The 16,651-nt window shown below is 43.7% G+C and overlaps 1 protein-coding gene across 5 annotated transcripts in view; it reads right to left on the bottom strand.

The window, feature by feature from the left end:
* Positions 1-12,949, bottom strand: part of atp2b3b (ATPase plasma membrane Ca2+ transporting 3b) — a 48,944-nt gene extending 35,995 nt beyond the window's left edge. The window contains exons 1-3 of one of the 5 annotated variants that reach the window (XM_047605567.1): positions 11,253-12,949; positions 5,141-5,998; positions 1,532-1,729 (exon numbers count right to left, since the gene is read on the bottom strand). In XM_047605567.1, the coding sequence (XP_047461523.1) occupies positions 1,532-1,729; positions 5,141-5,387 (445 nt within the window). In that variant the 5' untranslated portion in view covers positions 5,388-5,998; positions 11,253-12,949. The remainder of the gene's footprint in view (positions 1-1,531; positions 1,730-5,140; positions 5,999-11,252) is intronic. The other 4 variants (XM_047605558.1, XM_047605577.1, XM_047605585.1 and 1 more) reach the window with 4 other exon arrangements.
* Positions 12,950-16,651: the final 3,702 nt, after the last annotated feature.

Here is a 16,651-nt window from a genome sequence, read left to right as displayed (position 1 = left end):
TTTTTGCTACTACAGCTGTCAGGTTTCATCTGAAATTTCTATCCATTTAGCTCTTACTCTAGCTTAGCTGACTGTCCTGTTTTTATGACTCAAGGTCCTCTTACTTTTTCAACTGCATATCTTAGTCTGGAGTAGCAGATTGGTTTTGAATGGGTTTAGCCCCTTTTGATCAATATATGAACATTTTCTGCTTGAATTACCTTAACAATAATAATAATATTAATAATAATGCATTGGTTTTATATAGTGCCTTATTATAGATACTCAAAGCGCAATTGAATGCATCACTCATCCCAATGTACTTGTAATAGTGACTAAAATGCTCAGCAGAACGTGTCCAGTTTCAAATCCTCTCCCTTTAATTCTTTCATTTGTTCTAAATGTCTTCTTTCTTTCAGCTTCCTTCCTGTCACATCCCTGATATCCCTCTTCACCAGGATAGAACAATATGCTGATGATTATTTATTATGCTACTCGCTTCTCCTTTAGCCCCATTCAGACCTGGTACTAACATCTGATGTGGCCAACCTGATCACAAGCAGACAGCTTCTTGTGTCCTTTTCTGTGAGCTCCTCAGATCTGTTCTCAGTTTCCTGTTCTGTACGACCAGATTTAAGATTTAAGAGTGAACGCAACCAAGAGATGTGATCTGGGCCACTTGTGACCACATCACTAGTGTAAACACACATGCATGGCTGGCTTTACTGACAAACAGCTTACTGGAGTTATACCATCTGCCATCTTGACACAGTTGTGTCTAATTCATTATGAAAAGAAAAAAAGAAAAAAAAAAGACACACAACCCCTTATTTGAATTATTACCACAAAAGGCCACAAGAATTATAATGTGAACATTTTAAAATGTTCCTAATTAAGTAAATGATAAATAAATCCAAACAAGAACGTGAAATTAATTAATAGGCGTAGGTTCTGTTTAATTGTCATAATAAAACAGAGTGAGATTTCGTATTTTCTAAACAATGACTGGTGTCTTCAGATAAGATAAGATAAGATAAGATAATCCTTTCATTTATCCCATAGAGGGGTTAAAATAAGCCACATCAAGGAGAAATAAATGAATAGCATAAATTATAAGTTAATGTGTGGGGTTTCAGGGAGTGAAAGGGATTTGACCCTCCACCTGGACCTTTTTTTTTTTGGTTTATTTTGACTCTAAAAAGGTCTGAAAATATCCTGTGAGTAAGTGCTTTTGCCCACATTTACCTGAATACCTGAAACTTTTTAATATCTAGCAGTTATTTACAATTTAATGCAAGTGCAATTAAATTCCGGTAGTAGAAGGCTCAAGTGAAATTACCATAATGACACCATATTGGCTGTAAACTGTGGCTAAACATTCAGTTTTAAAGGGTTAACATCTAATTATATTTCACAACAGACAGAGCTGTTCTTGGCCACAATTCTCAACCCCCCCTAGACTAGATTTTAATTCCACAACAACAAAAAACCTTTGGTGGGATATTTGAGATCCAATCAGTCAGGATGCATGTTAATGTGCCCAAATCCTTACATTCAGTGTCTTTTCCCGGAGGCTGGTAGAAAGAAAGGCCCAAGGAGATGATGGCGGCGGCCTCCAGGATGATGAGCGTGACGTCCTGTAGGGCCTCCCACACGAGCTCAAGAAAAGTCTTGGCCTTCTTTGGGGGGATGAAATTTTGGCCATATGTTTGGGATCTACGCTCCAGGTCTGCTGGATCCCCACTGAGACCTGAGAAACAAGGAAACAAGAGAATGAGGATGAGACGGGGAAGGAAAAAAAAAAAAAAAAAAAAAAAGTTCATTCAGGTGTATTTTTAAAATTCAGACACACACGCTTGTAAAACGACACATGACAAAACTTTTCGGTAAAATATCTTAAGTTTAATAACGAAAACAGATGAGGACGGCTCCTTTATTCCCCGCCTCTCTCCATCTGCAACATCTCCATCTTCACCCTCATCTCCCCTTCAACCTCACCCCTAAGTGATTCAGTTTCCATGGTGACCAGGATATCAGGTCCAGGGCTTCCTGTCTCTAACAGGTTTCTGCCCAGCAACAGGTGATGTCATTTCTCCAGTGTGGCAGGTTTGGAGCTGCTTTTTTTTTTTCTTCTTCTTCTTTTTTTTTTTTTGATTGGCTGCCTGGGTGGGGATGGAGGGAGAGGGGAGGAGTGTGGGGGGGGGGGGGCAATTTGTATGCTGTGGTTGGCTGAGATCAGTGACTATCTTTGTGTGTTTGCGTGTGTTGGAGACATCCTGGTCCAATGTGCTTGCTGCAGGGGAGTCATGTGTAGCTCCAAGACATTGCCGAAAGAGTTGTGTAGCAATATGACGCTCAACAGGGTTCAGTCCAAGGCGAGGCAGGGGGAAGACGGAAAACAGGTGACCTTATGCTGAGTAATCGTAGCGAGCCGTATCCTCTTTTCGTCGGTCGCTCTCTCCTCCATCCCTTCCTTTCTTCCCTCCTTCCTCGTCTTCTGCCACAGCCTCTCTCGCCGGCTCTCTTCTTCCTCTTTTTTTTCCTCCTCCCTCTCTCAATCTCCCCTTGATGTGTCCTTGACAATGCGGCAAGCTGTTCTAGCTTTCCCTCCTCACCCCTCAACCACCAAACCCCATCCCCGCGCACACGCGCACACATTTTTCTCTCGCTCCTTCTTTCTCTTTTCTCATAATTTCTCCTCCTCTCTTCTCTCTTCGGCGTGGATATAATGGTCTCATGCTGCAGTGCTGGAGTGTCCGTGTCTGTTTGTGTAAGAGAGATCCCATCCTGGATTGGTTTAACCTGCACCCTGCTCTACGTCTCATATTACAAATGATGTTCAGCATCAACTGCATCATAACGTATATGTATGTGAGTGGTACCCCCCCCCCGTCCATCCACTTTTCCTGCCACGTCTGTGTCATGCACTATTTGTGTAACGCTGTGTAAACCCCATATCATCCCATCTGATGCACCAGTTCACATTCCAGCACTGTGAGAAGTTTTATTGTAATCGCACAAAGCAGCGACAGCAGCTTTTGTTGTAGTGTAAGAAAAAAAAAAAAAAAAAAAAGAAGATGTGGAGCAGAAACTATATTGAGATGTGGGCTGCGAACGATATAAGTCACACGTTTTTCTTTTTTCTTTTTTTTTTCCCTTTCCTGTAATGACATTAGACGTGTACAAGGTGAGACTCGGAACATCTTCTGTCGTCCTTGTCAACACTTTGGCTGGTTTATCACGTCAGATGACACCGTTTGTGATTTGTGAACGCAGCATTAAAAAAAAAAGAGAAGGAGAAAGAGGCCATTAAAGAGCGTGGAGTGCAGAGTTCCTGTGTTTGTGTTGTGTCGTTTGCCAATTGCGCTTTGTAGGGATGTCTGCAAATACGTGACTGTGTGTGTGTGTGTGTGTGTGTGTGTGTGTGTGTGTGTGTGTGTGTGTGTGTGTGTGTGTGTGTTGGGACCTGCTGCACTGATTCCTGACCAGCTCACAGTATCAAATTAGCAAAACTAAACACAGACTTACTGTAACATAACACCCACCAACCCTCTCACTTTCTCTTTCTCTCTCTAACACACACACAAACACCACACACACACACACACACACACACCATAAACTTCTCTCAGACTTTTCTCCCCGTCCTCCATTCATCTTTTTTTTTTTTTTTTTGCCGTTTCCACTGCATCTCCACCCCTCATCTCTCTACGATGTCTTCCCGAGCCAACTTCTTTCCGCTGTTGTGTTGCTAGGTTACAAAGTGTAGTTGAGGGAGTGGGCGTAGTGTGGTACCACACCCCTGTTAGGACATGCGATTGTACACGGGCACATGCGCACGCTTAAGAAACCAAAGGCCCTGAACACTACCGCATAAATCTTTGATTGGCATAATCTTATTGACTTGTTCTGTGTACGTGTGTGAGGGGGAGACGGATAAGGAACATGACAAATTACAAGCAGCAGTCAACTCATTTGCTAAGTTTAAATACAGATAAGTTCTAATAAAGCTCATTCACCATTAATTGAATCAGATGAATTAAATCTGGCCATTTGAAGAGTCACGTTTTACCAACAAATGGGCTATTTTCTTTATAAGTTAACCAAAAGGAATTATTATTTGGAGTTTTTCTGGATTTTGTTTTGTCTTTAGTTGACAACTTTTCAGAAAATTGATCATTTTGAAGCAAAAAAAGGAACATTTACAAATCCCTACTTGTTAATATCTTCTCCAATAATCATGCTATGAACCTTTGTTAGTGGTTTTACTTTTTAATGTTTCTTGAAGCTGTATTCAAGATTTGCACAGGCGAGTAGCCTCCAAAATAACCATAGAAGAATAAAGAACGACATTTCTTCAAACTTCGTGCACAGCTGGATTAGTCTTCTTTTGTAAGATAGCTACACCTGTGTGTGTGTATTCAGGATATGCAGCGTTTAACTCACAATGTTAACACTAAATAAGGACGATCTTTTCTGCATTTAACGTTCCCTTGTCTGCTGAAAGTCGACAGAGATTCACTCTGGACCTGTGCACTTTTACTCCATTAATCCATTTATTGATTTACTCTACCCGCTTTCCAATCATTCATACGCCATAATCCTGTCACCCATTCATCAGTCAATCAAGCCATCCACTGACAGCCTTTGTGCATCTAGCTCAACCAAAACCTTCCTTTCCCGTCCAGTATTATGATCCATGAGTGGGATGGAAGGGCTTTCATGTCATCCCGTTCATCATTTGAGTTTGCTTTCCGCATGTTTTAACGACGTTATCTTGAATGATTGCGATCAGATGTTGTCTGTTTCATTCCACTGAGCCAAATGATGATGACACAGAAATCAAGACGGATGATTTGGATGCAGTTCGTAGCCGTACCAGTCATACAGTGCGGCACATATGCCCGTCCCCGGCCAACAGCACATTCTCATCCGTCCCTTTACGCCTTCGTTCAGCTGACCTCAGTGCACCAATTCATCTCCGGCCACCCGGCCCGGCCACGCATTCACCCCTTCACGTGTTCCTCATCCGCCCATGCATTCCTCCGTCCGCATATTCATACATCTGCGCTCTCACCCATTCACCCATTCAGCAATCGACTCCTCTATTATTCATCCTTCCATTCCATTTTTAACCATTCATCCATCAGTGCCTGCTCACCATCAGTGGTGCTGGACTGTAGTCTCTGGCAGAGCCCCTCTGTGTCTCCGTAGCTCTCCTGGATCTTCTGCAGGGCATCGGCCCCTCGAAGCTCCATCAGTTCCCTGAGTTCCTTCACCGAGACCACAAAGTCCCCCCCAGCATGGGTGCCGTCCACCTTTCCTCCTCCGCCCCCGCCTCGAGTCCCTTTGGGATAAAACTCCACAGCGCTGTTTGCCATTTCGCCCATTGTGGCTGTTGTTGACATGTCAGTAAGTTGAATATATTTATCTGTTTCGGTTCTCCTCTCTTTTTCTGCTCTCTATTCAGGCCCCTTTTTGTTTGGTTGGTGGAGAGTTCATGTGCTCAGCCGTCACACTCTTGTTTCTGTCTTAATTGTTTACTTAAAAATGTAATTCTAATGAAGCACCCAAGCCACTTGTTAATTCTATATAAGGGCAATAGACGGGCGCTGGTTGTGTGTGTGTGTGTTTTTTTTTTTTTCACCTCACTGTCTGGCCCTAGCCACCCACTGCTCCTTTAAATCTCCATAACAGAAGGAGGTGGAGGAGGAGGAGGAGGTGGGTGGGGGGTGAAGGACAGCGAGCTGGGCACACTTCAGAAGCGTGACGTCTGAATGAATCCAGTTTTCCTTTCCTTTCGTCTCCTCTGTGACTCCACGCTTTCCTCGTTTCGGTCCCCCTCCCTCCAGGATCACGGCCAGTCCATGGACGGACGAACGGGCGGACGGACTCACAGGCGGGGGATGGAGGGGTGATGGACCGGTGGAGAGAGGGGCGAGCAAGGCAAAGGCGGCTGATAAATCAGAGACTGGAAGTGGATCCAGTTCAGAGGTAGCTACTGCTGCACCACCAGGACCTGGGAGAGAGAGAGAGAGAGAAAAGGAGACGGCAGGGGAGAGACAGAAACATTATCACTCTGTTCTATTGATCTCACTTACTAGCATTACATCAAATCATTTCCGAGGGGCAGACGAGGTATGCCGAGGCAGAGATGGCATTCAGTCGTGAGACTTTGATAGTCTAATCTTGATTTAAACGAGCACACAAGTCAGAAATAGACGGATCACAGCCAAACCACTTCATGTCACATTTAAATCAGCATTCAGAGACTTATTTTATTTTTTGGGGGGATAAACTGGGGGCAGTAAAACAGCACGCAAACACGAGACTGACATCAGGATTAATTGCCTTTGTTATAATGATACAATGCTGGTGAAGCAGACAATGAGCGCCATGAGCACTCATTTGGAGTTGTCTGCCACTCGAAAAAGTCCAGTATTCACTCCAACAACTCCTGACAAAAGCGCTAAACGCACTAGCTGGTTGCTGTTTAAGTGAAAGCAGGATAAAATGATGGCTTAAAACAATGCTCAAGTGTGCAGATCAGGGGTGCCCAAATTCTTTCCATGGAGGGCCAGAATTTAATCTGAATCTATCTATCTGAATAGACGTTCATTTTGCAGTTCATTATTTACAATAAGTTAAATATGGCTATATACAGCATGCATGTACAAAATAAATCACTAATTCATTTTGAAAAATTATTGACACTGGTTATTGCGCTTCACATTTATGTTCCAAAAAATTACTAAACGTCTTAGAAAAATAATGTAAGCACTTTGACATAGCTGAAGACGGACATGGATCATTACTAGACCTTGGATCTATTTTCAAATACAAAGACATTTGGTGCAACGGATTCTAACATGGGACAAAACATGCCCCCATTAATCATACAGACTTCTATCATACAACATACACTGCGGTGGAATCGACCTCGTTATAAAGATAATCATTTCCCCCAAATGTTTTTGAACACCCTCCATCTTCATCCTCACTTCACTCGCTGTTCGTCTTCTTCACCTCACGGGACTTGAGCTGGCGGGAGCTCAACAGCGCCACCCTGCCATCAATGTATCACAATGTTATTCTCTGGTGAGGAGTGGAAGTGCACCAATAAATAATAGTCAACGAGAGCAAGAGCAGCGAGCGAGCGCTGATTTCGAGCGCTGACGGTGGGAAAAAATATATGCGTATTGGTCCTTGAACTGCGAACTATATCCGAAATAACACAATTGTTAAAGTCAGATATTAAAAAGTTGCTACAATGGAAGATTTAAGAAGTTTATTTTTCGTCATTGCGACCTGGCTTGTCGCTAGGGCGCCGCCATCGACTACGTCACAGGGTTGGTCGGATCTTTCAGCTGCTGAAAGAGTGACGAATTTCTGATGAAACAGAAACAGAAAGACACGTCGAGTCCTTTATAAATCCATTTGGATGAAACCGTTACGGCATGGGAACTGAGCAGTGGTACCACTATGAGTGGAAGAAGCCGGTGGTTTGGGGAAAATGATCTTAGAGGGAGTGGGTCAACAAAAAAACAAACATAAACCTGGATCCTTTCACCTCTCCTTTACATTCAACAGTCAGCCATCGTTGCACCAGAAAACCAAATAACATAAAACTCATAAATGGATGAACTATATCATCTACCTTCATCTTGTCTTTAGAGTTCTTTTTATCAGTAAACACCATGTGGTCCAGTACTTCCCTATCCTATCCAATCCATGGCTCTCAGTTCCAAGCCAACTGGTTCCTTTAATAAAGATTTACAAACTGATCACAAATGCAGTTCGACTAAAAATAAGTGGTTTCCCGGACAGCCGTTATAACTATATCGCTGCAGTCGAACAGATATTTGTGTTCCAGTGAGAATTCCAAGTACTGTTTTTAAATATTTTTTTTTCATCTGAGCTCATCTAAATATATCAGACTTTGGCTACAAACACAAATTCTTGGTATAAGAATAGGACTTTTTACATATTTTATTGATATTAAAGGAAAAACCTAGGTCCTTTGGGTGAACGCTGCGTATTTTACTTCAAACCAGGTATGTAGTCTAATATAAAACCTGTGAGACCCGAAAAACGGAATGTCTCCTGAAGTGAGCTGTTCTTGTTGAAACTACTTTAAAAAAAAACAACAATAATTTCCTAATCACGCGAATTAACATTACAACCCATCTCTGGGACTGATTTAATTGAAATAAACCTGACACTGATAGCGCTCAGTGCTGCCAAGTAGAACAGCAACTTGCTTTCCTTCAGCTGCAACGACCAACTAGATGAAGCTTCATCCCACATGAGCAATTAGCGCCAGCTGTAACTAAAAATTCTCGGCATCACACATGACACAACATATTTCCCTATCAGGGTATTTTACATAAGGACCTTGCTTCTTTTTCTCCTCCCTCGTCTCCACTCTTTATTCTCCCTCGGCTCCCTCTGCATCTCCTCCCTCCCCTTCTCCTCTCTGCCCTGCCATGCTTCTATCCTGACTGAGAGTGTTAGTTTATGACTGAGTCACCCTGCTCTGCCTTTGAAGCTCCTTCTTGCTCTCCATCTTTTTTTTTTTATTATTTTCTGCTTTCGCTTCCATCTACGTATCTGTGTGCATCTTTCTACTCGAGCTATCTGGGATTCTCTTTTTTTGTCTCGCGGCATCTCGTCACTTATTTTACCTTCTTCCGCCTCGTCCCCTCTCCTTACACCTTCATTTTGTCCGCGTCTGTGCGCGTCCTGCTACTGCAATCATTTATTTACTCCACCAGTCGCACACCCCCACCCTCCCCCCAACCTGATGTCTTACTCACAGATTCTGTCTGATTTTATAACATTCACTCGAGGAAGCGCTCCACTGTTTTTTCCTCCCCAACTAAAGCAGTTAACTGTTGGTCTCGCAGCGTTGACGTGCGCAGCTCGCACGTGCATGCATTTGCACGTGTGAGCATGCATTGCATGCACTGTGCGAAAAACCCACTTCGTTACTCAGTCTCTTATGCATTCCTAACTCCCGTCTTCACACACAAACCTCTAAGCCACAGGATGCAAGCATCATAAATGGACGGTGATCACACAAAGACACTCATGCCTGGAGACATTCAATTACAGGATCTTTGTCATGACACACACAAATCGTCACTCACCGCGACACTTTCAAAAGAAATAAAAGGGAGAGAGAAGTATGTGTGTGTGTGTTTGGGAGGGGAGGGGTGACGGAGTGGGGAGGGGGAGGTGGAGAGGGGAGGGGGGTGAATGGGGATGATGCTGTCCTGGCTGAAAATGTCTTTGAACATAAAAAGACTCAGACAAAAGGTCACCACAATCCTCAGCAGCCTGCCCGTACATCCTGAATGTTTGCCCCACTTGTCCGCACACTAGCCCTCAGAGGGTTTGAAGTAATTTCATTGTTTTTTTGTTTTTTTTTGTTAGTTTTGTTGTTGTTTTTTTTCGATTTTAAAAGAAAGTAGACACTCTTTCCCCTTGGGTATTTTCTCTTTATTGCAGCAGAAAGAAGGTTGAGAACCTTTGTGCAAAGGTACAAAGTGAAGAAGACACAGGAGAGAAGACCCTCGTGGGATTTGATTCTAGGCCAGCAGGGCTACATATGCTCTGTGACTTTAGTGTGTGCGTGTGTCTGTGTTGGTCTGTTTGCGTCTGTGGGTGTACACTTGAACGGGATGGGGCAACCCAAGTATATACACACACACACACACACACACACACACTTGAGTACATGTGGCCGGCTGAGTTTGTGTTCCTGTCTGTGGTTCCTGTGCACGAGGCTGAGTCAACCTATGCACGAACTTGTCTATATTCTGTCCCCCACATGTGCACCTGCAGTCCCACTTTTCCGGCATTTGAAGGGTCACCTCTGGAGGTGCTGCCTGCCGTCGCTGGCTCGGCGCCAGTCATACACTTCTGTAGTGCCCAGTGGGAATAGCACACTTAGAACTCGACACTGTCAGTGACTGGAGCCATTAAAGGTGGGCCGCCAACGTGGGCAGAGATATCTGTATTACTGTGAGGTCAGTTAAAGCAACGGGATGATGATGATGATGAAGCTGCTGCTGCTGCTGGTGATGATGATGCTGATGATGAGGGGACAATGGTGAAAATTTGAAAAAGACGGGATGGAAGAATGGAGGAGAGAAAGAAAGAGAAAATTCAAATGAGGACTGATGGGTGTCATAATTCTGCATCCTTCACACAGATACACTCTCTCACACTGTGTCCCGCGTCCCTCTACGTTGAGCCACTAACCACCTCCATCCAAAGCTACACACACACACACAACAGCAGCGCCACATTTCTTTGCAGGAATTGCCCCCATGCAACAGTGTGTTTCCCCCCACACAAAACGACCTTTCCTGGTCACCTTCAGACGTGCCTGAGCTTCATTCCACTGCTCATCCTCAACACACAGCCTAGGCCGCAGCAACAAGAGGGAGGTCATGATTAAAGCCGGGAGAGGATGCAAGGGGAAAGAGATAGAGACACAGAGGTGTAGCCAATGGTGCGCCACTTGCCTACAGTATGTCCCTCCGCAAGGTTACCGGCCCGGCCACAGACGGCCCGCTCTGCCCAACTCACACCCACTGCGAGCCAGGCGACTTGTGAAGGTCCCTCCGGCCACGGATCACTACCAGATCAAACCGACACCCCCGCAGCTTAGCGCTGCAGGTGCGATGCGCCGTAACGGAGACAAACAACGCAATTGACACCCAACAGCCTATAGCCTGATACGCGGACTACTAGCGCCCGGAGGAGAGCAAGAGGCAAGCCGAGGGAGAGTGCGCGGTGCTCGGAAAAAACGTTGGACTGCAGCCTCCCATCAACTGACACGAACTGGAAACGGACGGGGATGGATGGATGGACGGAGGGATGGAAGGATGGATATGTATCATTAGCTCCACACACGCGCGCGCAAGCACATTCACGCTCACACGCGCGCAAGCACACGCGCACACATACACACACACACTTCTTCATAATGTCATAGCGCTGTTTGCCAGGTTATTATGGTATGCCCTACTGTATGGGCTATTATAATAGCTGTGCGGGGCCTGGGACGAGAGATGCCACATTAGGCCACGTTGTGGCAAAGCGCGCAAGCCCGCGAAATAAAAAAAAAAATAAAACATAAAAATAAAAACTCACCCGCATCATAATAACGAACAGAGTGAGCAACACATATTCCCCGTTAAAAAAAAAAAGAAACGGCGCTCGAGGTGAATAACAGTCACGCACGCACGCACGCACGCACTCACCGACTCACCGTGCAGGCCGAGCTCAAGGACACCAGCATCAGCGCGCGGGCGGCGGAGGCAGAATCCCCGTTAATCTGCGTGTGTGTGTGCGCGCGCGGAGCGGAGAATGTCCCACACCGACCGGATGACAGGATACAGAGACAGAGAGAGAGAGAGAGAGAGAGAGAGAGAGAAAGAGGGGGGGTGTGTGTGGGGGTGTGGGGTGGGGGGGCCGGGGGCTGCAGAAGCTCTCCGGTTCGGTTGCCTGGAAGGAGTCCGAAGGAGTGGAGGGATGAAAAGACGACGAAACGGTGCCGATGAATATTCCGCTCCGCGCGGTCACCTGACTGACGTTTGGTCGGAGGAGTTCTGCGGCTGAGAGAGAGAGAGAGAGAGAGAGAGAGAGAGAGAGAGAGAGAGAGGATGCGCCGGGTTGAGGGCTTTAACACCTCCGTCTTGTGGAGAGAGAGGGGAGTGAGAGGGTGTGCGGACGAGGATGGCGGCTCCCTGTCGCTAATTTGACCGAATTATTGTTAACTGTTAAGGGCGCTGGGAGAAAAAGAAAAGAAAAAAAGAAAAGAAGAAACGCCGCGGTGAGAGGAAAAGCTCATGCGACATCTTTGGAGGAGGAGGAGGAGGAGGAGGAGGAGGAGGGGCTGGCGTGCAGGAGCTCGGTCGCAGCATCCGCGAGAGAGAGATGGTCGAGGGTTGCTCCATACGTCACCCCCCACCTACTCTGGTGCGTGATGACGACAGCAGACACACCGCAGCATAGCCTACTCTTTTTTTTTTTTAATTTCTTTTTGTGTGTGACTGTCGGGCAGCCTGTTAACAGCTGGAAGACAGAAACACGGGCTGCGAGCAGAGACGCGCATTGTTCATAAACTTGACTTGACTTTCCTCTTAAATTAACTAAATTACCTAATTAAATATTGAAGATGTTGTCCTTGCATTCATTAATTAAGGCCAGACAACAAACTGTAAGCGAAAGCGTGGCTAATGTGTAAGATCTGTTATTGCGCAAAAACACAAACTTCAAATGATGACTTTTGAATTGCAATTTTGCACTGAATGAATGTCACACCGATCAGGCGTAACATTATGACCACTGACCACCTTTTGGACGCAGGTCACATGTTTACATCTCTTTTTAGGTTAATACTGTATACCAATATACCAACCAGGCATTACAGTATGACCACCTCTCAACCTATAGGCCTCAAAGCACCCCACTAACACCACAGGACACCCTCAAAACTGTTGAGTCACAGCTGTTCTGGACGCACACGGGAGACCTACACAATATCTAAAGGTGGTCATAATGTTATGCCTTATCGGTATATATTTTAAAATACCTCTTCCTGCCATGCGTGTTGAAGTAAAGGTTTGTCCGGCTTTCCTAAAGCAGTTTCATGGGCTCAGACAACAGTGAGTAAACAGGATTACGTCCACAAACAAAAAGGCTGAAAACAAAAGCAACTGGACTTGTTTGAGTTTTTGTGGAGACGTTGCACTGCTCATCAAAAGCGGTTTCTTCAGTCCATGGAGACAATTATATTTTTGGACCGTGGAGAGGCACGTGGGAGGAAACCTGTAATGCTAGTTAAAAAAAAATTAAAGTCAGATATTAAACTAGAGAAAAAGAAGACACGCAACGAAGCTGTCTGATAATGAGCCTTAGAAGCCCTTGGAGCTGATATGTCATTGTTATCTGTGTTGCTCTTTATTATTATTATTGTTATCTTCACTTGTGTTTTTTTTTTTTTTTTTTTTTTTGAAATAATGAAACGTGATGTGATGGAGAAATATCTTTTGTATTCCAAAAGTGCTCAACAGACTATGAACCATCAGATTGCAATTTCGTCTATAATGAATACTACGATAATTCAGACTTAGTTAACATTTGTTAGAATAAACTAAACTTTTTAAGCTGATAACTTGTTCCAAATAATTTCTTCACATTATCATCATTATCATATTAATTAATTTTTCATGTAGTGAATTAAAAATTACATTAATTCCAGCTGGATTAGTGGATTACAAGAACAACACAAGTGCACTGATTTACATTCTGAATAATCGTTTCTGTTTGGCTTTCCTTTGTAGCTGAGTGCCACCTTGCAGACAGATGTCACGAGTGTGCCTTTAATGGACAGATGTGTGTTTTGCTTGTATTCTTAACTGATGAGCACATTTTCGATCCAACGTGTCTCCAGTTAGTGAAAGCGGTTCCATTTGCTGTCCTAACCATTTGCAGTGTGGTTCTGGGAAAGGTCCTCTGGGGCACTGGAAGCAGCAGCAGCAGCAGCAGCAGCTTCTTATGCCATGAACAGAAATGCATGCCTTGCACTGTACACTGCCGCTTATAAGTTTTACATCTTTTCTACATTTCGGCATAAAAATGCAGATTTTCACAAGTCACTTTTTACTAATCTTGAAAGTAAACAAGGATAACCCGACCAGTCAGATGAAACATAAATATTATATTTGAGCATTTATTTATTTAAGAAAATTAAAGATTTGTCCATATTTTGGTGTTATTGCAACTGAATGTTTCTGGTAACTGCTGATCTGTCTGCTGATCCTGGTCCTCTGTACAGAACTGCTCAAAAATCCATCGGCCGACTGGGGCCTTTCTGTGTTGAGTTTGTATGTTCTCCCTGTGTCTGTGTGGGTTCTTTCCAAGTACTAGAGCATAGGTCAGGGGTCGGCAACCTTCAACACTCAAAGAGCCATTTTGGATCCGTTTCCCACAGAAAAGAAAACAAAAACCCTTTGACATCTTAAATGAAGATAACACTGCATATGTCGTTTTCACCTCTATGATAGGCCTATATAGTGTGATGCATTTACGAAATGAAAGGAATGCAAAGAATTACATTTATGCATACATTACAGGGATTTATCCACGGTTGTCTTACCTGGGGTCGAAAAGTTCAATAAACAGTGGCTGGACCTGCCGGCGGGTGTCGCACGTCGGCAGTTGTGACGTATATTTTGAGCGACAAAAAAAATTAAATACATTTTATTTTAATGTTACAAGGTCATCATCAATTCAAATTTTAAAACAAATTTAAAAAAACTAACGCACTAAAATAAAAATACATTTGAATTAAATATTTGACAGCAACTAGTAAATGTGCCGCAATGCACTGTGGGAGTTCAGTGGGGTTTTTTTTTGTTTTTTTTTGGTTGATGTTACAACCGTGACTGTGGTGTGGCATTCAGTGTCATTCAGTTGTTGTGTAACTCTCGCTCGTTCACTGATGAGTGATTAGTTGCCGCTATTCTGAGGCAGTTAGCGTGAAAAAGTGAACGGCTTTGATCAGTGTCCTTGCTCCGCACCGCTCGCCGCAGAGAGCCGCAACAGAGGAACGAAAGAGCCGCATACGGCTCCGGAGCCGCGGGTTGCCGACCCCTGGCATAGGTCTTCAACAGGGGGTCCGTGACCCCTAGTGGGTCAGTGGAGGTACTGCAGGCGCGGTCGCAAAATCTTTGGTTGATTAGACATTTTTATACATATATATTTTAAATTTTCTCCCACAAATTAAATTACTTTCAATACACATTTACATGCAACCAACATATTTTAGTAAAGGGATAGTTAAATACTGAATGCAAAATGATGATATAATATAGAACACATTTAGTAAGTAGGGGGTCCCTACTTCGTCTGTCCATCAATTTGGGGATCCCTGGCCTGAAAAAAGGTGAAGACCTCTGCTCTACGGGACAAGCAGTTACAGAAAACAACTGAATGAATAAATGAGGAACTACTTCAGTCCTTTAACCATTCTTTTCCAGAACGACATGCGTGCTTGGGGTCGTTGTCTTGCTGCATGGCTCATTTTCTGTTATTATTCTTATGTTTTATTTTAGAGTTTGCAGGCATAAATCAGAATACATTAGTCCATCAGTGGTGGCAAGATGTCCTGGCTCAGATGCAGCAAAACAGGCCCAGACGAGAACGTTACCAGCACCATGTTTCACACAAGATGACTTTTTTTTTTAATGCATATATATAGAAAATGGATGCAAAAACTTTTATGTGGAATCAAACAGAGATCTGAAGATAGTTGATAGACAAGTGAACTCTATGAAGTGAGATAATTCCCACATTGGAAGCAATTCCACAGCCCATGAGCTACGTTAAGTCTGGGGGATAGACCTAGTTTAGGAGCTGTGGACTCATCTTCTTCTTCTTCTTCTTCTTCTTCTTCTTCTCCCTGCCACCAAACAAAGCATAGGCCAGAGGCGCTGCCCGCTGTGCTGAAAGCTAGCTTACGCTATAGTGCTGAAGAACAAAGACTGTACATTCACTTCATACAACCTCTTTCCTACACATCCACCCCCCCCCCCCCCCCCCCCACCCCTTCCCTCTATACCCAACTGGCTACTGTCAAAGCTTGTTATGCAGCACACCAGTGTGAGGAGAAAGAGGAGAAATGTATTTATAGATGAATCAGATGAACTTATTAATAGATATCCTCTACACTGCGAGGAGACGGACCACAGACTCGTCCGTCCACGCAGGCACACACATATACGCGCATACACACGCACACACACACATCTCGATGAAAGGCTTTGTTGCTGATTTTATCTTTTCCTCGTCTTATCTTTAACTGTTCGGCACCATCCCATCTCCCAGAGGCAAAAACAAAACAAATAATAATAAAAAAAGATGTATTAGACATACTTTCTTTGTGGATGTGCACTGATCTCTTTCGTAATTTCCACAAATATACACTAAAAACGTCTTCCTTCTACTTTTAAACACATCATCTGGAAAATAAAGTGGAATCTTTCATGAACTGTGGCCAAGTCACAGAGAAGGAAAATCTGTGTTATCAGAAACAGTGAGCATGCTCTCACACACACACACACACCTGCATCAAAATCATTAGAGAGTAGCACCTGTCAGCAACACCCATTTAACACGATGTGCACAGCAAAGCACGTATGCATCCACATGCATATTGTCAATTTGGTACTTTAAGACTTTTACTGTAAAAATACTCTTGTATTAACTTTTTCTTCTTCTTTTTCCTTTTCTGCATTTTTAGTTTCTCCAAGGTTTTTGGGATCAGTAGGACATAAAAAGTACAAACTAATTATCATCTTTCAACAGGAAGTAGTATGTTATGAAAAAAAAAAAAAAAAAACAATGTCCTCATATGTGGACACTGGGATTATTTCATTATTTATCTTATAACAGAGTCACCAATGTGTGAAAAAAATATAAAACTGTTTAATACCTGAACATGGCTGAGCAAAGACAGGATTGCGAACAATTAAGTCCCAACGTCCTCAAACAAGGGGGTTTTGTTCCTTGTCCACTTTTGTCCTGTGATTGTTGGTATAATCCAATTAAATGCCTGCTATCGTGTTTTTACTGACCAGTGTATTGACCCTTTGCT

The sequence above is a fragment of the Mugil cephalus genome, chromosome 1 (genome assembly GCF_022458985.1).
Source record: "Mugil cephalus isolate CIBA_MC_2020 chromosome 1, CIBA_Mcephalus_1.1, whole genome shotgun sequence".
In the NCBI taxonomy this organism is placed as follows: domain Eukaryota; kingdom Metazoa; phylum Chordata; class Actinopteri; order Mugiliformes; family Mugilidae; genus Mugil; species Mugil cephalus.
Note: the sequence above shows the minus strand (reverse complement) of the source record. Positions and strands in the feature narration are given on the sequence as shown.